Source organism: Malaclemys terrapin, chromosome 25 (genome assembly GCF_027887155.1).
Source record: "Malaclemys terrapin pileata isolate rMalTer1 chromosome 25, rMalTer1.hap1, whole genome shotgun sequence".
Classification (NCBI taxonomy): Eukaryota; Metazoa; Chordata; order Testudines; family Emydidae; genus Malaclemys; species Malaclemys terrapin.
Genome location: NC_071529.1, coordinates 950,784 through 977,510, shown reverse-complemented (window position 1 = coordinate 977,510; position 26,727 = coordinate 950,784). Strand labels below are relative to the sequence as shown.

Genomic DNA, 26,727 nt, shown 5'->3' with positions numbered 1-26,727 from the left:
GGAACCCCGGCATTCCAGCCTGTGTTCTTCAGGAGATCAGACATGGGGACTGTTACCGTCCCTTTTGGCTGTAAAACCTCCGGCTCTGTGATTTCCCCCTTGTGCGCACACTCCACATGCGGCGCGCACACGTGGCACACACACTCCACAGGGGCACACACACTCCACACGCGGTGCATACACACCACACGCAGTGCACACACACTCCACACGCGGCACGCACACACATGCCACACACGGCACACACACACACTCTACACGCAGCACACACACTCCACAGGGGCACACACACATGCCACATGCAGCGCACACACACTCCACATGGGCGCACACACACTCCACACGCGGCGTGCACACACTCCAGAGGGGCGCACACACGCCACACACAGCGCACACACACTCCACACGCGGCACACACACACTCCACACGCGGTGCACACACATGCCACACGCAGCACACACACACACGGTGCACACACACACTCCACATGCAGCACACACACACTCCACAGGGATGCACACACACGCCACACGCAGCGCACACACACATTCCACATGGGCGCACACACACTCGACACGCGGCATGCACACACTCCACAAGGACGCACAAACGCCACACACAGCGCACACACACTCCATGGGGCGCACACACACACACACCACATGGGGTGCACACACACCACACGGGGCGCACACACACTCCACACTCCACAGGGGTGCACACACGCCACACACGCAGCACACACACACCACACGCGGTGCACACACTCTACATGAGGTGCACACATACTCCATAGGGGTGCACACACCCACACACACTCCACATGCGGCGCACACACACACCACACGCGGCACACACACTCTACATGCGGTGCACACATACTCCATAGGGGTGCACACACACACACACACTCCACATGCGGCGCACACACACTCCACATGCGGCACACACGCCACACAGGGCGCACACACACTCCACACGCAGCACACACACACTGCAGCACACACACTCCACAGGGGCACACACACATGCCACACGCAGCGCACACACACTCCACATGGGCGCACACACACTCCACACGCAGCACGCACACACATGCCACACGTGGCACACACACTCCACAGGGGCACACACACTCCACACGCGGTGCATACACACCACACGCGGTGCACACACACTCCACACGCGGCACGCACACACATGCCACACACGGCACACACACGCACTCCACATGCAGCACACACACTCCACAGGGGCACACACACATGCCAAATGCAGCGCACACACACTCCACATGGGCGCACACACACTCCACACGCGGCGTGCACACACTCCAGAGGGGCGCACACACGCCACACACAACGCACACACACTCCACACGTGGCACACACACACTCCACATGCGGTGCACACACATGCCACACGCAGCACACACACGGTGCACACACACACTCCACATGCAGCACACACACACTCCACAGGGATGCACACACACGCCACACGCAGCGCACACACACACTCCACATGGGCGCACACACACACACACCACATGGGGTGCACACACACCACACGGGGCGCACACACACTCCACACTCCACAGGGGTGCACACACGCCACACATGCAGCACACACACATGCCACACGCAGCGCACACACACTCCAGATGGGCGCACACACACTCCACACGCAGCACGCACACACATGCCACACACGGCACACACACGCACTCCACATGCAGCACACACACTCCACATGGGCGCACACACACTCCACACGCGGCGTGCACACACTCCAGAGGGGCGCACACACGCCACACAGAACGCACACACACTCCACACGTGGCACACACACACTCCACATGCGGTGCACACACATGCCACACGCAGCACACACACGGTGCACACACACACTCCACATGCAGCACACACACACTCCACAGGGATGCACACACACGCCACACGCAGCGCACACACACACTCCACATGGGCGCACACACACACACACCACATGGGGTGCACACACACCACATGGGGTTCACACACACTCCACAGGGGTGCACACACGCCACACACGCAGCACACACACACCACACGCGGCGCACACACTCTACATGCGGTGCACACATACTCCATAGGGGTGCACACACACACACACTCCACATGCGGCGCACACACACTCCACACGCAGCACACGCACACTGCAGCACACACACTCCACAGGGGCACACACACTACAGATGTGGCACACATACACACCACACGGGGTGCACACACGCCACACACGGTGCACACACACTCCACAGGGGCACACAGCTTCAGTGCTCATCGACATAAAAATTCCCAGCTGATTCTGGACAGTGACTTTACGGGGAGAGGATTTTGGCGGTGCGCTCCAAATGGCCCAGCCCCACTCCCCAGGCCCTGGCTCCCTTGGGACCATCCCGGTGAGCCAGGTCACAACCTCCATCCCTCCATGTGTGCCAGAGAAAGGGGGAGCCTCTTGCCGACTTCAGTGGTTCATCTCCCAGCTCCCTGAGCCTGGCCTGCGGCTCTGCTCACCAGGCTACTATGCTCACAGCCTGCCCCTGCATCTCCGCCTGCAAGCTGGGTGCTGGCTCTGGCTCCCCAGCCCCTTGGTTCCTGGCTCCGTGGAACAGGGAGATTATTAGTAGGGGGCCAAACTGACCGCAGGTCTCTTGAGGCCAAGGGAGGTTACCCCAGGGCAGGATCCATGACAGCCAATGGGGTTACAGCGGGGCGGGAGCCTGTTTCCCTGCCTAACTAATAAGAGCAGGCGAGAGTGGGCATCCACTGGTGATGTTTCGTGGAAGTCGGCCCTGCTGTGTCCCTCTGGTGAGCACTGTCCGCTCTCCCCTCTCTGCCCGCCTTGGGTTGCTGTGTGCAGGGCAAGTGCCAAGCCCAGCTGTGACACTGGTTATTAATCCATTGCTGTGGGTGCTGTCTGGATGAGCAGGTGCCTGTTTATTGGTGGCTGCTCTGTGTCCGGGGGGCTGGAGTCCCTGGTGAACTGGGGAGCCGTGCGCAGCTTTGCTCTCCCCCTCCCATGAGATCAGTTGCACTCACGCTGCCAAGTTCTGCACTTGCCTGCTTCATAAAATCCTGTGAATCCCGGGGCAAGGTGACAGCAGCGTTTGCTAAGTGACTGAAAATAAAAGAGCAAAGAAATGAGGCATGTCCATTAGCAGCGCCTCTGCACGCACTGCTGAGGAGTGGAGTGGCTGGGCAATGTCACAGCTCTGGCCAGGCGTTGCTGCCCCCTGCCTATGTCTGCTGTGGCACAGGGCTAGTGATGTGCCACATGGGGGCTGGCCGATGGGGAGTTCCCCTGGCCTGGAGTCCGTGTCAGATCCATTGTCACTCTAGGCTGCCCCTTTGCAAGCCCTGGGGCTGGGCCTGGCTAGGGGGTGGGACCACAGCACATGCTGGTACAGGGATTCTGGGCTGTGCCACAGACCATAGGCAGGCAGAGTGGGTTGCTGTGAGTTAAAGCCGGGCGGCTCTAGGCACCAGCAAAGCAAGCATGTGCTTGGGGCGGCCCATTTGCAGGGGCGGCAGGGATCCAGCCTGGGAGCTGAGAACCAGCAGGGGGCCCTGGGAGCTGTAGTTCCTTGGTTAGCTCCCTGCCTATAGAGCCAGCCCTGGAGCAGGGAAAGAACTACATTTCCCAGCATTCCCTTGGCCACTACCAACAGGAAAGAGGGGGAGGGAGGGAGGTAGCCGAGTCCTCATGCTGCAGCCTGCTGTGAATGGAGAGCTGCACTGGGAGTAGGGATTCCATATTTTAACATTCAAAAAATAGGACACTCCACAGGGAGGGAGGGTAGCCCCACCCTGCCACCATCCACTCCCTCCGACTGCCCCCCACAGAAACCCCAACCCATCCAACCCCCTCCCTACTCCCTGTCCCCTGATCACCACCTCCCGGGACCCCTGCCCCTAACTGCCCCCCAGGACCCCACCCCCTATCTAAGTGCCGCTGCTCCTTGTCCCCTGATTGCCCCCTCCCAGGACCCCACCCTCTATCTAAGCCTTCCTTGTCCCCAACTGCCCCCTCCTGAGACCCCCCCAACTCCCCTCTAGGACCCCACCCCCTACCTGTCCCCTGACAAACCCCGGGGACTCCCATGCCTATCCAACTGCTGCCTGTCCCCTGACCGCCCCCCCCGAACTCCTGACCCATCTAACCCCCCTTTCTCCCTGCCCCTGACTCCCCCCCCCGAACCTCCGCCCCATCCAACCCCCCAGCCTCCTTACCATGCCACTCAGACCAGCATGTCTGGCTCCGTGCAGCGCCAGACACACTGCTGCATACATGCTGCCGTGCTCCCCCGCAGAGCCACAGCGCCCCCCCCCAGCACCTGCCTTCCAGATTTGAACACCTCAAAATTCAGGAGTGCTCAAGCTCAGTTTGGGCAGCTTAACTTGCTGTAGAAAAAGTAGGATAAAATTGAGCAAGAAATGCTTCCCAGTGGTTATTAGGACTGGAATTGCTATTTTCAACAGCCATTGCCTTTTGTTTGTTTGTTTGTTTGTTTAAAAGGAAGACAGTGATATTGCATTGGCAAATTCCCCATAGAAAGAAAGAGTGGAACAAAAGAATAATAAAGGTACCTCAACTTTTCCTCATTTATGGAGGACAGTCTTATAATATGCATCCAGATATCCTCCAATCACACAAGCTGAAAATTGTTCCACTTCACTGCAGTTCTGTAACCATATGGGAACCAATCCTGTCTGTGTTCTGTGCACATCCAAAATTCCTGCTGAATGATCTGCCGTGGGAGCGAGTTACTAGTGTCCCAGGGCTGCGGCGGAAGGAGGGTGCAGGTGGGGGTGGGAGAGAGCGCAGGGCTGGGGCGGCAGGAGGTGTGTGGGGGGGGCAATGGTGGGGGGGAATGAGGGAGCCCAGAGCTGGGGCGGTGGGGGTGGGAGGGAGAGCCCAGAGCTGGGGCGGCAGGCGGGGGAAGAGAGCCCAGGGCTGGGGCAGCAGGGGGGTGCGGGGAGGAGCCCAGGGCTGGGACGGGGGCAGCCAAAATTTTTTTTTGCTTGGGGCGGCAAAAAACCTAGAGCCGGCCCTGGTTAAAGCTCCTGGAGCAGCTCAGAGTCTTGGGGGCACAAAGGTGGCAGAAAGCCCCTTAGCCTCCTTCCCCTCCCCTGGCACTGCTCCCCGGGTGCCGTGAACTGAGTGCGATTTGCAGTGTCTAGGTCTGGTGCTAGCTGGCCTCTACCTACACAGCCATGATTTGTTATAGAGTTGTGTCTGCAACACATACAGCCCCCTGCAGCACTGAGGACCCCAACACACCAGCCCCACTCTAGCCAGGGCCGGCTCCAGGCACCAGCTTAGCAAACAGGTGCTTGGGGTGGCCAAGGGAGAGGGGCGGCACCTGCGGCAATTCGGGGGCGGCAGGTCCCTCACTCCCTCTAGAAGCGAAGGACCTGCCGCTGAACTGCCGCCGCCAATCGCGGCTTTTTTTTTTCCCAATTGCCGCCGCCGATCGCGATTGCGATCGTGGCTTTTTTTTTTGCTTGGGGCGGCAGAAATGCTGGAGCCGGCCCTGACCCTAGCACAGAAGATCCGGCTAGTGAAATGGACAAACCCCACCAGCCCGTGTCCTCCACCCATGCCCAGGGAGATGCACAAAAGGGCTGCAGAATTCTCCCGCCCTTCCCTCCGTGCCATATTTTGAAAATGATGTTTGTTTTGTGCCTTTTTCTTGACAACTATTCATGACAAATCTGCCCCTCACTGGATTCAGAGAGAATACGGGGCAATATTAAGTGTCTGGTTCTCACTTATACTAATTCTACACTGCTGTAGCTGAACTGATCTCAGCAGGTTACTCACCATTCACACCCATGAAATGAGAGCGGAGTCAGGCATCTGGGGCCAAATCTTCAAAAGAGCAACGGGGCAGGTTTCCTCGGAAAATCTGGCCCTGGTTTCTGAGATAGTTTCTTATACACACACACACACTCGATTATTTATATTACAGTAGTGCCTAGGTCCAGGGCCCCTCGGGCTGGAGGCTGCACTGGTCCCTGCTCCAAACAGTTTCGAATCTAAGGGTAGACGAAAAGAAGACTCATTATCCCCATTTTACAGATGGTGACCCAAGGATCAGAGAAATGATCTAGCAAATCCCTTCAGCACATGAATTCAGTGGGACTCTTTAAGCACACGCTTAAGAGCATTGGATCCAGGCCTCAGGACCAGGTTCACAAAGATTTCTCAGCATCTAAAAGTGAAGCCAGCACCTATTGAGACTGACCAAAGTACCTAAGCTGGTTAGGTGCCTGTGTCCCATTGACGTCTATGGGAGTTAGGTGCCTAACCTGCTTACATGCTTTTGTAAACCCCACTAGATGCCTGGCTGCATGTAGGTGCCTGAAGACCCTTAAAAATCTGGCCCTAAGTGACTTGGCCAAGGTCATTGGGGGAATATGTGGCAGAGTCCCCCTGGAGGGCCTGAAGCACAAAACCATCTGCCCAGCTTCTGCCAAGTTTCTGCATACATAAATAAATAAATAGTCTCCTGTCTGCAAACAATCTCTCACGCCCAACAGAGAATCGTTCCGAGGGTAATTGGACGAGCTCTCCTTGAGGCACTAGACTGTGGGAACAGTGCTGGGTTGTTTTTTTAAACTATGTCTATATAGGAAGTTTAAACAGGCTTAAAAATCCAGCCATGAACTATCAGAGACAAAACATAGTAATTATAACAGTGAGCTTTTGTTCAGCGAAACGATGCCCAGCATCGCTCTGGTTAACAGGATGTTACCGGGTTAGAGAGTGAGCATCTTTATGTTGCCCATTACATGTTGTTTCTGGTGGTTTTATTAAATCGATTGATATCCCTGATTACACATCTTTTAGCAAACCAGGCATGTCTATCAAATGTTAATATTTTAAAAATGTGGACAGGTGGGCTGGGTTCTTGGCAAGTGTGAATGCAATCAAATCTCTAAGGCGCTATCTGTTCTCTGTCTGTTTTGCTGGGAACATAATTGGTGCATTAATTTTTCCATAACACCCACCTCCTGTATTGTTTGAATCATTGTGGTTGAGGCTCTCAGTAGCCGAGCAGCTACTAGCAGATGAGAGATTAATTCTTCATTTCCTCTTGCGTAACCATTTCCACTGGGAAGTGCCAGAAGCGTTACCAAAGGGTCATTTGGTAATGAATATCCAACAATTTGTGATATCTGGTTACAGATTGCATCCCGGTGCTCTTTAATCACTGGCCACAATAAATGTATAAAATCTCCTCTTTCAACACTATCTATCTATTTATCTATCTTTCTACACCTCTACCCTGATATAATGCGACCCGATATAACACGAATTCGGATATAACACGGTAAAGCAGTGCTCCGGGGGGGTGGGGCTGCGCACTCCAGCGGCTCAAAGCAAGTTCGATATAACACAGTTTCACCTATAACGCGGTAAGATTTTTTGGCTCCCGAGGACAGCGTTATATCGGGGTAGAGATCTATCTATCTATCTATCTATCTATCACCTGCCAGGAGTGAAGTGCCACTGAATCATTATCTTAAAGAAAATTTCTTTGTTTGTGCTGCAGACTGAGTTTGCTGGTCCTCTTTTCCAAATCAAGCCCCATTCTTTTGGGATAATTTGTCTGTCCAGTTCCTTTTCCCCATGTGTCGTATTTGGACATTTTTTGTTAGGAAAATTGTCTGCAAGGATTGATATAAATTTGTTATAATTTGATTTGTTTTCTAATTGACCGGTTGCGATTGCTTCGATTAAAGTTAGCTTTCTGTATAAAACAGCTTTTCTAGAAAGTTGAGAAACATAATGCCAAACTTTAAAGTACTGGTGCCATGGGAGAGTGAGCCAATTAAAGTTAGTGTTGATCTTCTAAATAAGGTAGAAGAGTTTCTTTACTGAATAGCTGGCTAACCATTTGTATTCCGTAGCTTTCCTAGACTTTAAAGCTCTCTGGTTTGGGATTTGGGTAAGATCTGGATTGTTTGCAATGGTTGTTATTAGCAAAGGAAAAGAACGTATTTTGTCTCTAGTTCTATCCTAAACCCATAGAGTAGCCTTTGCTAAAGGAGGTGTATCCATTTCTGGAGGGCATGATTTTTAATTAATCCATGGTAGCCTAGCAATGTTTACACTGCCGCAATCCCCTTGTTCAATAAAGACCAAGTGTTTGATTGGGTTAGAGCACCCCCAATTCACTACTGCTTTGAGCTGGCTGGCTTGATAGTACCACAGAATATTTGGAACTGCTAGTCCCCCTTACTTGATAGGTTGGTGCAAAGTATCTATAGTCACTCATGGTCTTTTCTTATTCCATATAAATTCTAACAACATTCTCTGTATTCCTGCTAGGGTTTTATCTGGGATGGCTACAAAAGATTTTAAATCAAGAAAGATGAAACAAAATGTCCATTTTGATCATGGCTATGCATCCTGACCAAGAAATTGCAGGCTGCCCCCAGCCCTCCCAAGCTCTTTTCATTTGCCGATGCAGTAGTTTGACATTTAGATCATAGACCTCTTCTGGAGATTTGAATTCCCAGGTATCTTTTAGAATTTGTGGCCTATTTGTACCCAAATGTTTTAGGGAGGAATGACTTTGCAAAGTCTGGCAAATTGATAGCTAGCTGTTCAGATTTGGCATAATTTGCATTCAGGGGCGGCTCTATGTTTTTTGCTGCCCCAAGCACGGCAGTCAGGCTGCCTTCGGCGGCGTTTCTGCGGGAGGTCCGCCGGTGCCGCGCCTTCAGCGTCCCCACCGCCGAATTGCCGCCGAAGCCGCGGGACCGACGGACCTCCCGCAGGCATGCTGCTGAAAGTCGCCTGCCTGCCGCCCTCACGGCGACCGGCAGGCTGCCCCCCAAAGCTTGCCGCCCCAGGCACGGGCCTGCTGCGCTGGTGCCTGGAGCCGCCCCTGTTTGCATTAAAACCAGATGCTTTCCCAAAGTCCTGGATTTATTTCTCTACTAATTTTAGGGAAATATTTGATTTAAATAAAAATAGTATTACATCATCTGCATATTAAGCTATTTTCTGATGTGTCTCTGCAAGTTTTATTGCTGTGGTGGATTCATTGTTCCTTATCCTCAGTGCAAAACGCTGCACAGCCAGTGCAAAAAGCAAAGGAGACAACAGACAACCTGCCGTGTCCCACTGTGTGATTCCACCTCGCACAGCTGCTCTTGGTCTGGTGCAAGGAGCAGTTAACCATTTATAGCACTGGGGCCAATGGCCGTATAGGACAGGACTTGAAACAGAAAGGTTTCAAAAGCTTTCCCTGCATCAAGCGATATCAAAAGAAATGGATGGTTTTTTGAGCTGGCATTATGGATGATTCCAAGTACTCTCTGAATATTGTCTGACATTTGTCTGTCCTTAATGAATCTGGTCTGATCTGAGTTTATATAAACTGAGAACATGGGCTGCAATCGGCTAGCTAGTATTTTTGCTAACATCTTCATGCTAAGATTCAGAAGTGATATGGGCCCATCAGAGATAAATAAGGTAAACTGCTATAAAGGAGGTCAGACTAGATGATCAACAAATGCTCCCTCTGGCTTTGTAATCTATGAATCCAGGGTCGTTTCCAACATTAGGGAGAACAACAACAGTAGTTTCTGTCATAGGTTGAGGAAGTTCCTCCCCTAAAAGAATGGTATTGAAGGTACATCTCAAGGAACTCCCAAAGACCTCCTTAAATACTTTGTAATACTCAGCTGGAATGCCGTCAGATCCTGGAATTTTACCACTTTTTATACTTGCGATTGCCTTTAAGATTTCTTCTTCTGCTATTTCTTTATCTAAAGTTTCTTTATCAATTTTGTTTATCCTTGGCAAGCCTGCTACTTCCAGATATAGAATCGTAGAATCAGAGGACTGGAAGGAACTTCAAGAGGTCATCTAGTCCAGTCCCCTGCACTCATGGCAGGACAAAGTATTATCTAGACCATCCCTGACAGGTGTTTGTCTGACCTTCTCTTAAACATCTCCAGTGACAGAGATTCCACAACCTCCTAGGCATAGTCGACTCATGCCTCCCAATACCAGGCATGGAGCAGAGGGGACAGGGCGGGCCACCGCCCAAGCCAGGCTCTCTCAGGAAGCCGCCTTGCTGCAGAGCAGTGACCCTGAGTGGTCTCTCCCCTTCTACTCCCCACCAGGGGGCAGGCGCAATGGGAGAAGGACAGAGACCCTCTTTCTCCCCCACCCCGGCAGGCCAAGCAGAAATCTGGGGGCACTTGACCCCACATGCCCCCCCACATATCGTCTATGTGACCCCTAGGCAATTTATTCCAGTGCTTAACCACCCTGCCAGTTAGGAAGTTTTTCCTAATGTCCAACCTAAACTGCCCCTGCTGCAATTTAAGCCCATTGCTTCTTGTCCTATCCCCAGAGGTTAAGAAGAACAATTTTTCTCCCCCGTCCATATCACAACCTTTTATGTACTTGAAAACTGTTATGTCCCCTCTCAGTCTTCTCTTCTCCAGACTAAACAAACCCAACTTTTTCAATCTTCTCTCATAGGTCATGTTTTCTAGACCTTTAATCATTCTTGTTGCTCTTCTCTGGACTTTCTCCAATTTGTCCACATCCTTCCTGAAATGTGGCGCCTAGAACTGGACACAGTACTCCAGTTGAGGCCTAATCAGTGCAGAGTAGAGTGGAAGAATTACTTCTCGTGTCTTGCTTACAACACTCCTGCTAATACATCCCAGAATCATGTTTGCTTTTTTTGGAACAGCGTTACACGGTTGACTCATATTTAGCTTGTGAGCCACTATGACCCCCAGATCCCTTTCTGCAGAACTCCTTCCTAGGCAGTCAATGCCAATTTTGTGTGTGTGCAACTGATTGTTCCTTCCTAAGTGGAGCACTTTGCATTTGTCCTTATTGAATTTCATCCTATTTACTAAAGACCATTTCTTCAGTTTGTCCAGCTCATTTTGAATTTTAATCCTGTTGTCCAAAGCACTTGCAACCCCTCCCAGTTTGGTATTGTCCGCAAACTTTATACGTGTATTCTCTATGCCATTATCTAAATCATTGCTGAAGATATTAAACAGAACTGAACTCAGAACTGATCCCTGCAGGACCCCACTCAATATGTCCTTCCAGCTTAACTGTGATCCACTGATAACTACGCTCTGGGTACAGGGCTTCAACCATGATTTCAATAATTTCCATCCCACCATCAACCTCAGCCTAGATCAATCCATACAAGTGGTCTATTTCCTGGACACTACTGTGCTAATAAGCGATGGCCACATAAATACCACCCTATACCGGAAACCTACTGACCGCTACACTTACCTACATGCCTCCAGCTTCCATCCAGGACACACCACACGATCCATTGTTTACAGCCAAGCTCTAAGATATAACCGCATTTGCTCCAATCCCTGAGATAGAGACAAGCACCTACAAGATCTCTATCAAGCATTCTTAAAACTACAATAACCACCTGCTGAAGTGAAAAAACAGATTGACAGAGCCAGACGAGTACCCAGAAGTCACCTCCTACAAGACAGGTCCAACAAAGAAAATAACAGAACACCACTAGCTGTCACCTTCAGCCCCCAACTAAAACCTCTCCAGCGCATCATCAGAGATCTACAACCTATCCTGAAAGATGATCCTTTACTCTCACAGATCTTGGGAGACAGACCTGTCCTCGCTTACAGACAACCCCCCAACCTAAAGCAAATACTCACCAGCAGCCACACATCACTGAACAAAACCACTGACCCAGAAACCTATCCTTGTAACAAAGCCCGATGCCAACTCTGTCCACATATCTATTCAAGTGACATCATCATAGGACCTAATCACATCAGCCATACCATCAGGGGCTCGTTCACCTGCACATCTACCAATGTGATATATGCCATCATGTGCCAGCAATGCCCCTCTGCCATGTACATTGGCCAAACCGGACAGTGTCTACGCAAAAGAATTAATGGACACAAATCTGACATCAGGAATCATAATACTCAAAAACCAGTGGGAGAACACTTTAACCTGTCTGGCCATTCAATGACAGACCTGCGGGTGGCTATCTTACAACAGAAAATCTTCAAAAACAGACTCCAAGGAGAGACTGCTGAGCTGGAATTGATATGCAAACTAGATACAATCAACTCAGGATTGAATAAGGACTGGGAATGGCTGTGCCATTACAAACATTGAATCTATCTCCCCTTGTAAGTATTCTCACACTTCTTATCAAACTGTCTGTACTGAGCTAGCTTGATTATCACTTCAAAAAATTTTTTTTCTCTTACTTAATTGGCCTCTCAGAGTTGGTAAGACAACTCCCACCTGTTCATTCTCTGGGTACAGTTTTCCAACCAGTCATGCACCCACCTTAGAGTAGCTCCATCTCAGTTTTATTTCCTTTGTTTATGAGATGGTCATGTGAAACAGTATCAAAAGTGTTACTAAAGTCAAGATATATCACGTCTACTGCTTCCCCCCTATCCACAAGGTTTGTTACCTTGTCAAAGAAAGATATTAGGTTGGTTTGACACAATTTGTTCTTGACAAATCCATGCTGACTGTTATTTATCACCTTATTATCTTGTAGGTGTTTGCAAATTGATTGCTTTATTATTTGCTCCATTATCTTTCCGGGTACAGAAGTTAAGCTGACTGGTCTGTAATTCCCCAGGTTGTCCTTATTTCTCTTTTTTATAGATTGGCACTATATTTGCCATTTTCCAGTCTTCTGGAATCTCTCCAGTCTTCCATGACTTTTCAAAAATAAACACTAATGGCTCAGATATCTCCTCAGTCAGCTCCGTGAGTATTCGTCTAGAATGTATTTCATCAGGCCCTGGTGATTTGAAGACATCTAACTTATCTAAGTCATTTTTAACTTGTTCTTTCCCTATTTTAGCCTCTGATCCTACCTCATTTTCACTTGCATTCACTATGTTAGACGTCCGATCGCTTCTAGCCTTTTTGGTAAAAACTGAAACAAAAAAGGCATTTAGTACTTCTGCCATTTCCACATTTTCTGTATTGTTCCCCCTACCCCCCATCTTTGAAAACCAGGCCTATGCTGTCCTTGGTCTTCCTCTGACTTCTAATGTATTTGTAGAATGTTTTCTTGTTGCCCTTTATGTCTCTAGCTAGTTTAATCTTGTTTTGTGCCTTGTCCTTTCTAATTTTGTCCCTTCATACTTGTGTTATTTGTTTATATTCATCCTTTGTAATTTGACCTAGTTTCCACTTTTTGTAGGATTCTTTTTTGATTTTTAGATCATTGAAGATCTCCTGGTTAAGCCAGGGTGGTCTCTTGCCATACTTCCTATCTTTCCTACATAGTGGGATAGTTTCCTCTTTTGCCCTTAGTAATGTCTCTGAAAAACTGCCAACTCTCTTGAACTGTTTTTCCCCTTAGACTTGCTTCCCGTGGGATCTTACCTACCAACTCCCTGAGTTTACTAATGTCTACCTTCTTGAAATCCATTATCTTTATTGTGCTGTTTTTCCTCCTTCAATTCCTTAGAATCATGAACTCTAGCACTGTATGATCACTGTCACCTAAGCTGCCTTCCACTTTCAAATTCTCAACCAGATCCTCCCTATTTGTCAAAATCAAATCTAGAACAGCCTCTCCCCTAGAAGCTTTCTCCACCTTCTGAAATAAAAAAATTGTCTCCAATACATTCCAAGAAGTTGTTGGATAATCTGTGCCCTACTGTGTTATTTTCTCAACAGATGTCTGGGTAGTTGAAGTCCCCCATCACCACCAAATCCTGTGCTTGTGATGATTTTATTAGTTATTTAAAAAAAGCTTCATCTACCTGTGACGAACTGGGACTGTTCTTAATGTGGTCTTTGAATGCTGAGTGGGGAGTGCTGGCTGGGAAGACAGGGGAGTGTGGCTAGGATGGTCTGCATCGGGGGATGGGAGACTGGCCGTGAGGGAGAATACCTGAGCATGTAACAGGAGAAACTAGGAAGGAGTTAGAGGCCAGGTGACACCTTTGCCCGGGAAACTGAACAAAGGCCGAGGAGAGGGTTTCAGAGCTGGCTGGTGGAATGGCTGGGAGGCAGATGGGACTCTGACCTCCCAAGGGGGCTGTGGTGTAATGCCCTGGGACCCCAAGATGGACCTATCTGAGGAGGTCCTGATGTCTGTGCCTGCAAGACCTGTCTTGGACTGTGTTCCTGTCGTCTAAATAAACCGTCTGCTTTACTGGCTGGCTGAGAGTCACGGTGAATCTCAGGAAGAGGGGTGCAGGGCACTGACTCCCCCACACTCTGTGACACCACCTCTTCTTCCTGGTTAGGTGGTCTGTTGTAGACCCCTACCATGACATCACCCTTGTTTTTTACCCCTTTTATCCTTACCCAGAGACTTTTAACAAGTCTGTCTCCTATTTCCATCTCAATCTCAGTCCAAGTGTATATATTTTTAATACATAAGGCAACATCTCCTCCCTTTTTTCCCTGCCTGTCCTTCCTGAGCAAGCTGTACCCCTCTATACCAACATTCCAGTCATGCGTATTATCCCACCAAGTCTCTGTGATGCCAACTATGTCATTGTTGTATTTATTTACTAGCATTTCAAGTTCTTCCTGCTTATTCCCCATACTTCTCGCGTTAGTATACAGACATTTCTTTGAATAACTTCAGAGTATCTGTTTCTTCTCACTCTGTTTTCTAGATCAGCCAGTTGAAGCTGCACCCCCCTCTCTCTGTTCCATGTGGCTCTGCAGCTCTGCCTCGCTCTCACTTGCTTCTCTTAGGCCAGTCTCTACAGGGTCAGTGACGCGCTCTTCCAAGTCCGTAACTTCCTTCGTTACTGCTCAAAGCGTGGTTGTCAGATCCTCTCTCATGAGCGTAAACTCCGACATCGCTCTCCACTGTCTGCTCGCCTTTGGTAGCCATTTTGTTTTCTGCAGCCCTGGCATTTCTGCCATATGTTCAGTTGGTCTCTTCCATCTCCTCACTGCGAGCTGGAAACACTCGTCTAAGTGAAGGATCATTTTCAATTTTCCAATTTTTTTGAGACTCTTCAATTGTGCGCGCAGGTATTTGGGGAGCTTACTAGGTTTCAGGGGGTCGATCATGGATGGCAGGTATCGAAGGCCTGGCCAGGCTAAGGCTCCCCCGACCCAGGCCGTGGCCCCATCCAATCTCTGGCCTGAGGCCCTGCCCTCCTTCCCTGTCTACCCTTAAGCTGGCAGGGGGTGCTCAGCTCCAGCCAGCAGCCTGGAGTTTGGGCCTGCTGGCGGCATGGGGTGGCACTCGGGCCAGGCCGGCCTGGGGCGGGGTGTGTGTGTCAGGCCAGTGGCTCAGGGTGGCACAGGGACTGGGCCGGCACTTGGGAGGGCCAACCAGCATGGCTGGAGTGGGCAGGGTGGAGCTCCTCCGGCCATGGAGGGGGGGTCTCCAGACACCTCTGGTCACGGGAGGGGGCCTTGGGGCTCCAGCATACAGGGGGCGGGGCCTCAGGCAGAAAGGGAAGGCCATTGGGCTAGCGTCCCCAAAGGGGGGGTTCACCTGCCACCCATGGGGTCGCTGGAGGCAGATTACTTTGCTATCCCCTCAGAGCTCAGACTTCAGGCAGCCATGTTAGTCGGGCCCCTGCTGGTCTCCAGTGCTGCTGGGTTTTTTAATTCCCGAAAATTATCCTCACTTTTATTTTGGTCCACTCCTAGAAATGGCGTCCCCTCCCCCCCCCCCCAACAAAAAGTGTTAAGCTGTACAGAGCTATGAGAAGTAGGGCCCGAGGCGATTCGGGCCAAGCTGTAGCACAAAGGGTTTTCGTTATCAATGAGCCAAGGGAGCTGCCTGTGTTTCTCACATGGCATTAACCTCGTATTAAAGGGTCACATGCCCAGGCGTCCTGCTGGGCTTTTGGTCAGGGAAGAGATGTTATTTCTACATGGAACGTCTCTGAGACCAGAACTGTGGTGCCCCAGACGGGGACTCCGAAGATCTAGGTTCAGTTTTCTGCTCTGCTACAGACTCGCCCTGGGACCTTGGGCAGCTCCTGAGGGGCCAGACTTTCAAAACAGTTGGTAGCCAACATGAAAATGCGTCTCAATCTCCATCCATCACAGGGGGCTGATGGTCCATCCTGGGCCTGGCCTGCAGGCTGGGTGGAGCAGGGACTGGCTTCGGCTGGTCTATGTGCCGGGCCCTGCTCTGGGCTGAGCCCCCTAGGAGTTCCTGGAACAATCACCCGAGCAGCCTAGCTGTGAGCTGTCCGGCCGGGCCTGTCTCGCCGAAAGCCTTCGCGCCGCCTGACTGACACTCGCAGCATCGACGCCCCAGAACACCCCAGCCAGCCCCCCCGAAACAGAAACACAATCAACAAGTGAAAAGGGAAATTAATCACGTCCAACCCACGAGCCCCCAGCCCCTCCCACAAGCAGAGGTTACCACAGAGCGGGGCTGCCTGAGATGCCACTCGGGGCTTCGCTATGCTATTGATTTTATGAGCAAGGTGCCTAGATACTACAGGGATGGGCAGCCGTATAAAACCCTCAGATAGAAAGATTCCCCTTAACCTCCCTCCCCCTCGGGGAGCTGGGCTCTGGGCAGGGGAGGTGATGCCCTTGTACCCCTCCAGCGCTGGCCGCGGTGCTCCATGGCCTCAGAACAGGCTCTCTGCCGGGTGCTAGGGGTGTCCCTGAACTCTCAGCAGAGACCCCGTGATGCCGCTCCTGTCTGCACCAGAGTCACGCTGCACTCAGGCCATGGCACCTCCAGAAACGTCTGCCAATCAGCACCTCCCTCAGCACCTCCCTCCCAATTTACAACCTGCCCCTGCCCTTGCTGCCTAGCCTTGCCCATCACTGCTCCTTCGCCTGCTCTTCTAAGGAGTCCTTTCCTTGAGGGGGACAGATAGATCAGTGGTTTGAGCATTGGCCTGCTAAACCCAGGGTTGTGAGTTCAATCCTTGAGAGGATCACTTAGGGATCTGGGGCAAAAATCTGTACTTGGTCCTGCTAGTGAAGGCAGAGGGCTGGACTTTATAGGGGGGAGGAATAGCTCAGTGGTTTGAGCATTGGCCTGCTAAACCCAGGGTTGTGAGTTCAATCCTTGAGGGGGCCACTTGGGAATCTGGGGCAAAATCAGTACTTGGTCCTGCTAGTGAAGGCAGGGGGCTGGACTTGATGACCTTTCAAGGTCCCTTCCAGTTCTAGGAGATGGGATATCTCCATTATTTCTTTTTTCTTTCTTTCTTTTCTTTCTTCCTCACCTCTTCCCTTTCCCCGCTTCGCCTTTGCTCGCTCTGCTCCAGCTGCTTCTTTCTTTCTTTCCCTCCCCTTGCCAGTGTCATAGGTTCCAAGGCCAGATCAGCCGGGCTGACCTATAGGACCCAGGCTGTAGAGCCGCCCCAAAGTAACCCCTAGAGCAGATCTCTTAGAAAAACATCCAGGCTTGAGTTTAACATTGTCAGTGGTGGAGAATCCGCGCCGACCCCCAGGAAGCGGTTCCAATGGTCGCCAGTTCTCCGGCTCCATTCCTTCCTGAGCCCTGCTCCGGCCGCATGTTTCCAGCCACCGTGCTCCTGTTAGCATCCCTATGATGTGGCCCCCGCCACAGCCTTGCAAGAGGAGTGTGAGGGGGCTGGCCCAGCCATTGCAGGGCTGGGGGACACTGCGCTGGGCAGGAAGGGGCCCGGCCTCTGGCTCGTGGGAAGGGAGGCAGCAAGGCATGGGGTCTGGGCCACGAACAGCCCTGGTGATTGGTACGACACAGCTCCCTCCACCCGCGGTGAGCCGGGATGGGGCTGGCCGTGGGGTGAGGGGTGACCACACTCTCTCCTCCCCCAGGTGCGGGCCAGCGCCATCGCGCAGGATGCTGACCAGAACTACGACTACGCCAGCAACAGCGTCATCCTGCACCTGGATGCCGGCGACGAGGTCTTCATCAAACTGGACGGCGGCAAGGCGCACGGGGGAAACAACAACAAATACAGCACGTTCTCGGGCTTCATCATCTACTCGGACTGAGCTGCCGCCTGCTCGCCCTCACCAAGCAGACTGGGACGGTTCCCCGGGGCGGGGCGCATCCCTAGAGCCTGGCCCGGGGGTCTGGCCACGGCTTCCCTGCCACACGGAGCGCTGGGGAGGGCATCCGGCTGCCGACAGTGAGACTCTGACATCTGCCCGTTCCCTTCCCTTCTTTCCTCCCCTCAACAGCTACGCAGCCCCCATGAGTCCCATCTCTCCCCGCCCATGGTCACATGGCCCCCGTGAGCCCCGTCTCATCCCCCACGGTCACGTGACCCCGTGAGTCCCATCTCACCCCCAGCGGCCCCGCGGCCCCCATGAGCCCTGTCTCCCCTCCAACAGCCCTGCGCCCCCCATGAGCCCCGTCTCACCCCCCGACAGCCACACGGCCCCCCATGAGCCCTGTCTTCCCCCAGACGACCACATGAACCTCCATGAGCCCTGTCTCCCCCCCAACAGCCCTGTGGCCCCCCATGAGCCCTGTCTCCCCCCCGATGGTCACGCGGCCCCCGTGAACCCCGTCTCACCCCCCGACGGCCACGTGGCCCCCGTGAGCCCCATCTCCCCCCCGACAGCTCCGCGGCCCCCAAGCCTCGTCTCACCCCCCGACGGCCACGTGGCCCCCGTGAGCCCCATCTCACTCCCCGACGACCACACAAATCCTCGTGAGCCCCGTCTCATCCCCCAATAGCCCCACAACCCCTCGTGAGCCCCGTCTCACGCCCTGACGGCCACCCAGCCCCCCACAAGCTCCGTTCCATCCCAACTACCACGTGGCCCCTGGTGAGCCCCATTCCTCCAATGACCACGCAGCCCACCATGAGCCCCAGCCCACCCCCTGATGACCACATGGCCCCCCGCAAGCCCCGTCTCACCCCCCGATGGCCAGGCAGTCTCTCATGAGCCCTGGCCCACCCCCCAATAACTACACAGTCCCCACAAGCTCCGTTCCACCCCTGACTACCATGCAACCCCCAGCGAGCCCTGGCCCACCCCCAATGGCCACACAGCCTCATGAGCTCCATACCATCCCCGAGGGCCACATGGCCTGAGAGCCCTATCCCACCCCCCGTTAGCCCTGCGGCCCCCAATGATCCCTGTGCCACACAGCCCCCAGCAAGCCTCATTCCACCCCACCATGGCTACCCAGCCCCCAGCAAGCCCTGTCCTTCCCCCTGATAGCCATGCAGCCCCCTGCAAACACTTTCCACGCCCTCCCAACAGCCACATGGCCACTGCAAGTCCTGTTCCACCCCCCACCCCCGACAGCAACGCAGCCCCTGCGAGTCTCACTCTAACCCCCCTCCCCCGATGGCCATGCGCCCCCCCCCTCGAGCCCTGTTCCCCCCGATGGCCACATGCCCCCCCATGACTCCCCTGACGGCCACACAATCCCCACGAGCCCCCTACGACCCCCCAACAGCTATGTGCCCCCCCAACTGCCCCAATGGCCACATGGCCCCCCATGAGTCCTCTTGCATCACTGACAGCCACCGGGCCCCCACAATCCCCATTCCAACCCCCTGATGGCAATCGGCACCCCCGTGAGCCCCCTTCCACTCTGCCGATGGCCATGTGGCCCCCGGCAAGCCCCATTGCACCCCTCTCCGCAGCAGCTACAAAAGCCCCCCTGCAAGGCCTGTTCCACTCCCTGGTGCCATAGAGCCCCCCATGAACCCCCCCAAGAGGCACATAGCCCCCGTGAGCCCCAGTGGTTCACAGCCCATCACCACAGCTCCCGTGGCTTACTCTCATTGTGGGGGAAGGCGCTGGGGGAAGGCCAGAAGGGGGCGGGAGTGGGGGGGGAATGTCCTGTCACTAGCCCGACCCCTTACAGTCCTCACTGCAAATTCGGTATTAAGCCCACTCGGCGCCCGTGCCCTCCCCCGTCACACAGTGCCCGTTCCCTCCCCCCCCATTCAGTGCCCATGCCCTCCCCTCCCCGTCACTCAGCACCCAAGCCCTCTCTCCCCCCACCTCAGCGCCCGTGCCCTCCCCTCCCCATCACTCAGTGCCCATTCCCCCCCATTCAGTGCCAATGTCCTCCCCTCCCCCATCACTTGATGCCCGTTCCCTCCTCCCCATTCAGTGCTCATGCCCTCCCTTGCCCCACTTGTCACCCATGCCCTCCCCTCCCCCCCTCAGCGCCCATGGTCTCTCACCCCCAGTCGGCGCCCTTGGCCTTCCCTCCCCCATTTGGTGCCCGTGCCCTCCCCTCCCCCACTCAGTGCCCATGCCCTCCCCTCCCCATTCATCGCTCATGCTCTCTCTTCCCCACTCGGTGCCCGTGCCCTCCCCCCACTCGACACCTTGCCTCTTGTTTCCCTGGCTGTTGTCCCTCCTGCGATGGTGAGAACTGGGGGGCTGCGGCATGCTCCCAGATACCTGCTGCTCCCTGGTTCGGTCTTCACCCTGGGAGCAGGCAGATCCCAGCTGGGCCCCAGGAAGGCACGGGGTGAGCGCTGGCTCCAGCGGGGAGGGTGGGCAGCTGTTCCTGGGCAGTCAGCCGCTCATCCCCTCCCGCTGGCTTGGCTGCTGGGTCCCCCCAGGCCTTCCCCAGTGTGACAGTCCTCACTGGGGGGCACGGGCTCCCCAGCCAGCGTGTACATATGTACAGGATGTGTGTATATTTATATGGGGGCCTCTCCTGGGGAGCGGTGGGGGGCAGCTGGAGCTGCAGCCCCCTCCCCCAAAGAACGGGGTGGGGGAGACACCATGGGTGCACCAGCCTCCCTTCCGCACAAGCCCTCGCAGGTGGAGCGAGGGATCCGGCCATGTCAGTCCCCTCCACACCGCCTGTCCCAACATCAGAGCTGGGGGCTGGGGCTGGAGGTCAGGCGGGGGCAGGGCCTGATTTTCTTACCAACATCAGAGCAAATCCGTGGTAAATAAGAGCTGTCACCTCTCCCGAGTCTGGTCTCTTCTTCCACGCGCTGCTCTCCATGGGCTCGGCTTGGCTGTCCCGCCTCAGGGACGGGGCTGGGAGTGGGCAGGCGGGAATCCTTGCCACCAGGCCTCACCCTGAGCGGGAAGCGGCATAGGAGCTGTTCCTTCTCAAGGCTCGCAGGAGACCCCTTACTGGCTGGTTTGCGACACCGGCCCTATGACCCCATTGAAATGACCCAGTGTAGCCAAGTGTCCCAGCACCGCATCCTGGAGCCACTGGGGTTGCCAGGTGTCACAGACTCACAGATCGTGCCCACTCTTGGCCCTGTGTGGGGTGCCCCTTTCGGTGGGACAGCCCTTTTCCTAGGGGTCCACTCTCTCTCGGGGTTAAGCCCCTACATCTCCTGGAGCCGCACCTCTCTAAGCCTCAGCACACCTGTTTCTCACTGTGGGCCCCTGCCCAGGGAGTCCATTTGCTCTGGACCCCTGGGGCTTCCACCCCCCAAAGGGGACGATGCAACCCTGTTCTCTAGACCGGAGCGACTCTCAGCCAGCGTAACACAGGAGGGTTTATTGAGCTTTGAACACAGCACAGGAAACTCTCTGGCCTCAGGCCTGGCCTCCCTCAGCCCAGCACATCCCAGTCTCCCTGCATCCAGGTGGGCTCTGCCTGCTCCCCCTCTCCAGCCCAGAGCCCCCCTGCTCCCAGCTGGGCATCTGACATCACCGGCCCCAGGCCTCGCCTCTGTCCATTGTCTTCTCTCCAGGAAAATAGGGTCTCCTGGGCCTCATCTCCTCTCTTCTGTCCTCTGGCCCCCTCTGGCTGGAACCAGCTGATTAGATCACCGGGGTCCTCTCCCCGCAGCCCATTGTCCTCCCACTGGCCAGAACCGGCTGCGTCTCCTGAGCTGGGCCCCCGGGTAACCCAGTCACCGGTCGCTGGGGTGTCCATTCTTCATGCCATTGGCCGGGGTCCCAAGTTCCCTCTCCGGTCCTCTGTAACAACAAACTCCCTCTCCCCTCACCTCATTAAACCCATAGCACCTAGGGAAACTGAGTCCCACCCCCTCTGCATGCAAACCATAGGAAAACCAAGAAAATCCCCCATAGGAAACAAGGAAAAACAAGAAACTCCCCCAGTTCGTCACACCAGGACACAGAGAACGTTCCCCTGATCAGCACCGGGGGGGAGGGAGAAGCAGCCAGGTGCAAGCAGGGTGTTGGGGTGAAGCTGTTGGGGGACAGACTTGCCAGCAGTGCTTCACCTCCCCAAACCACCTGGCCTAGACTCTTCGGCAAGAGCAACAGGAGAGGTGCCCGACAGTTCTGCCTGATACAGTCCTGTAACCCTGGAGATAGACAGACAGACAGACACCTCATTGGAAACAGCTCCCAGTTCTGAGCCTTCGAGCGCCCCCAACTCCAGCTGAAATTGATGGGACTGTGCTGACAGGCAAGCAGGCCCTCACGGCCAATGCACAGGACTGTGAGCTGGAGCGCTGGGCTCACTGCGTGGCTGCAGGCAAGGCCCTTCCCAGCTCTGGGCCTCCGTTTCCTGGCAGGGGGTGACCCTGGGCTAGAACTGATCATATCGATTCCTAACCCCACAGCTCCCAAAGCGCTCCGCCAAGGGCAGGCTCCTTCGCCCCGTTTCCAAGGAGCAAGGACGTCAGACAAGGGCCTGTGTTCAAGCACATGCTGATCTCGGTAACAGGCCTGGACGCTGGGGGAAAGTCTGGCTCCAGAACTGGGCCCATCTCTGCTCAGGGGTTTATTTCCTGGGGTCGTTGGCGTTTTCCTCTGCCCATGGAGCAGGGAAGCTCCTCCCTTGTTCTTCTCACCTGTCCGTGCAACCGGAGCACTTTGTTGGGACGGTCCCATCGGTGCTGTTCCCAAACGGAGCAGCACTAGCACCCCTCCTCCCAGGGACCCAGGCGCTGCCCTTACCGAGCCTGGGCCTTTTCTCTCAGTGGCATGAGACGAGGCTGGCTGCGCGAGCTGAGTGTGGCATCTCAGAGTCCTGGCCAAATTCCAGCAGGAACCCATCTGTCCTGCATCCCCACCCCATGGATCATGGGGTTCTCCATCCCTTCCCTCATGTTGTTCGCTGTGAAACCACCCCAGAGGTGGCTGCACTTGAAAACACAGGGACTCAAACTGTCCAAGTCAGCAGGAAGGTCCCAGTCTATCAAAGCCAAGGGGAGCTGAGGGCGCCCAACCCCCTCAGGACCCGGCCTGGGCAGCGCTTTAACCTTGTAGGAGCACATGGCAGCATGGTGCCTGCAGCACTCTCTGGTCTGCAGCCAGGGACGTTAACCCCTCGCCCACGCCGGTGCAGTCACCACCTGGCTCTCCGGAAGAGGGAGAGAAGAAAAACCGGGGCAGGCGCTATCAGCGCGGCTGACGGATGCACAGACAGCTCTTGATTGAGTCTGGGCCGCTGCCAGACGCCTCTGCCTCTCCCCCTGCGTCACCCCACTTCTGAGGGCAGCCTCGGCTGCAGCGTCACTTGGGCTGCTCGCCGCACGTGAGCACGAAGCGCTTGGCCGGCAGACTCTTCCTTCCAGCCCAGTGGCTCCCTGACACCTAACCCAGCCTGACAGCCACTCCCGCGTGCTGCGCGGCTCGTCAGGCATTGGCATCGCTGGGGGGGCAGGGCCAGGGTCAGTGCGCCTGCCCGCGGGAGGGTTTGGGGCAGGGAAGCTGAGGAGTGTGCCCCCCCTCTCGCCCCTCCCATGCCCAGCCCGAGAGCCGGGGCACTCCTCAGCTGCAACTGGATGCAAGTGGCCCTAATGCACCAGCCCGGGTGCCATGCAGCTGGTGATGGGGGGAACCAATGAGCAGCCTGGCTGGGTTTGTTCCTGCTTCCTTCGATTGGCATCTCTGGAGTGCTCAGGCTAGGAGAGCAGCTGGCCTGGAGGCGGCACCTTGCAACAAGCCTGGGAGTGCCTCAGGGGATGGGCATGAGGACCCAGCCACACCCTCCCTCTGCACAATGGCCCAGGTGCTGTCTACTTTGCATGGCACCTCTCCCCAGCTGTCCTGTGTCCGACCCCGCTCCACCCTCTGCTCTCTGGGCTGGAACAACTGGGAGGGAGGGGAGCAGTAAGTCACCCAGGGAAGCCACGGTAATAGCAGGCAGCTGCAATGGGAGGGTGCAGTGATAGGATGAGGCAGTAGCAGGAGGCTCAGGGGATGGCAGGCAGCGGTTACGGAGGCCGTGGTGGAGGCAGGCAGCGGTCATGGAGGCCATGGTGGAGGCAGGGGGTGGTTATGGAGGCCATGGTGGAGGCAGGCGGCAGTTATGAAGGCCGTGATGGAAGCAGGCGGCAGTTACAGAGGCTGTAGCGGTGGTAGGGGGTGCTTACGGAGGCCGTGGTGGAGGCAGGCAGCGGTCATGGAGGCCGTGGTGGAGGCAGGCAGCGGTTACGGAGGCCATGGTGGAGGCAGGGGGTGGTTATGGAGGCCATGGTGGAGGCAGGGGGTGGTTATGGAGGCCGTGGTGGAGGCTGGCAGCTGTTACACAGGCCATGGTGGAGGCAGGCGGCGGTTACGGAGGCCGTAGGGATGGCAGGTGGCAGTTATGAAGGCCGTGATGGAAGCAGGCGGCAGTTACAGAGGCTGTAGCGGTGGTAGGGGGTGGTTACGGAGGCCGTGGTGGAGGCAGGCAGCGGTTACGGAGGCCATGGTGGAGGCAGGGGGTGGTTATGGAGGCCGTGGTGGAGGCTGGCAGCTGTTACACAGGCCATGGTGGAGGCAGGCGGCGGTTACGGAGGCCATGGTGGAGGCAGGCAGCGGTTATGAAAGCCATAGGGGTGGCAGGCAGCGGTTACGGTGGAGGCAGGCAGCGGTTATGGAGGCCGTGGTGGAGGCAGGTGATGGTTATGGAGGCAGTGGTGGAGGCAGGCGGCGGTTACAGAGGTTGTGGTGGTATGGTTGCCAACTTTCTGATTGTAGAAAACCTAACACCCTTGCCCCGCCCCTTGCCCCAAGGCCCTGCACCTGCTCCGCCCCTTCTCCTAGGCCCCACCCCTGCTCACTCCATCCCCTCTCCCCCTCTGTCACTCGCTCTCCCCCACCCACGCTCACTCATTCACTCACTCATTGTCACCAGGCTGGGGCAGAGCATTGGGGTGCAGGAGGGTGTGAGGACTCCGGCTGGGGGTGTGGGCTCTGGGGTGGGGCCAGAAATCAGGAGTTCAGCGCGTGGGAGGGGTTAGGTGTGGGGCAGGGGGCTGTGGTGGAGGGGTGTTGAGGGCTTTGGCTGGGGTTGCGGGTGTGGTGGGTTCCCCCCAGGATGCCACCTGGAACTGGGGTACCACTGAGCCCCCTGACCCACCAGCCTGGGCTCCCTTTTACACTGCACTGCTGTGACAAGCTGTAAAGTCCTCCAGGCTCCAGCCTGCACTTTCACCAGCATTCACACAGCTAGGGACACACCCAGCTGCAGTTACATGCAGGCGCTTTGACCAGCCCCTGCATAGGAAGGCGACATCTAGGGCAACAACCAGCTCCTCGGGCACCAACCCCCTCTGGAGTATAAACCCAGAATTATACCGTCTTGCGCTGCACAGGGAACTGTACAGCGTAAGCTCATAAAGTCCACCCCCTTCCTCAAAGTGCAGAGGAATATGCAACAGCCTTCTGCCCCTGAGTAATGATTCCCACACACTGGTTTAGATAAAGCAAATGAGTTTATTAATTACAAAAGTGAGATTTTACGTGATTATAAGGGATAGCAAACTGGTCAAAGCAGATTACCTAGCAAATAAACAAAACTGCAAACTAAGTTTAATACACTAAATAGATTGGATATGAATAGTAGATTCTCACCCTAAGAGATGTTACAAGCAGGTTGCAGATTCTTTAGGGACAACCTGCACTTGCTTACAGCTTGGAATCCCCAGGCTAGAAATCCCTTTAGCCTGGGTCGAGCACTTCCCCCAGTTCAGTCTTTGTTCCTCAGGTGTTTTCAGGAGTCTTGTGTGGGGAGCGAAGAATCCCAGACGATGTCACTCCCTGCCTTGTATAACTTTGGCATAAGGCGGGAACCCTTTTGTTTCAAAACTTAGTTCCCAGTTCCCAGACCAGTCTGTGGAAAATTACTGACATCCCAAGATGGAGTCTACAGACATGTGGTCTCATCATTCTTGTGATTCCTCCCGGTGTCCCGCTTACCTCAGGGCTTAGGTCTCCATCCCCCGTGAACTTAGTTTAAAACCCTCCTCACTGGGTTAGCAAGCCGGCCTGCGAAGATGCTCTTCCCTCTCTTCGTTAGGTTAGGGTGACCAGATGAGAGGAAGAAAATATCGGGACACATGAGAGGGCGGGGTGTGGAGAGGAAAAAAAAAGCGGAGTGTCGCGAAATATCAGGACAAATTGCATCCTGACCAAACATCGGTCAGGATGCGGGACAAACGCCTAACTATTGGGACAGTCCCGATTTTATCGGGATGTCTGGTCACCCTATGTTAGGTGGATCCCATCTCTTCCTAGCAATCCTTCTTCCTGGAACAACATCCCATGGTTGAAGAATCCAAAGCCCTCTCTCCGACACCACCTGAGTAACCACGCATTTATGTCCACAATTCAATGGTCCCTACCCGGGCCTTTTCCTTCAACAAGCAAGGAAAATCATAGGGCTAGTCTGGGATTTGAACCTGGGACCACCTCTCACACCCTAAGCAAGACTCCTACTCCTAGACCAACAAGCCACCCTTAAATAGACCGAGACCAGTGGGGTACAGGAGTCTGGTAAAGGGCAAATATACTGGTCACTAGATAAGTAGTTTTCTGTTCCCTGAGTGACCAGAGCAGGGGCTGCACTAGAG

The 26,727-nt window shown here is 54.6% G+C and overlaps 1 protein-coding gene across 1 annotated transcript in view; it reads left to right on the top strand.

Moving 5' to 3' along the window:
• Window positions 1-18,010, top strand: part of C1QL1 (complement C1q like 1) — a 73,764-nt gene extending 55,754 nt beyond the window's left edge. The window contains exon 2 of the mRNA XM_054014524.1: window positions 17,831-18,010. Within this exon, the coding sequence (XP_053870499.1) occupies window positions 17,831-18,010 (180 nt within the window). The remainder of the gene's footprint in view (window positions 1-17,830) is intronic.
• Window positions 18,011-26,727: the final 8,717 nt, after the last annotated feature.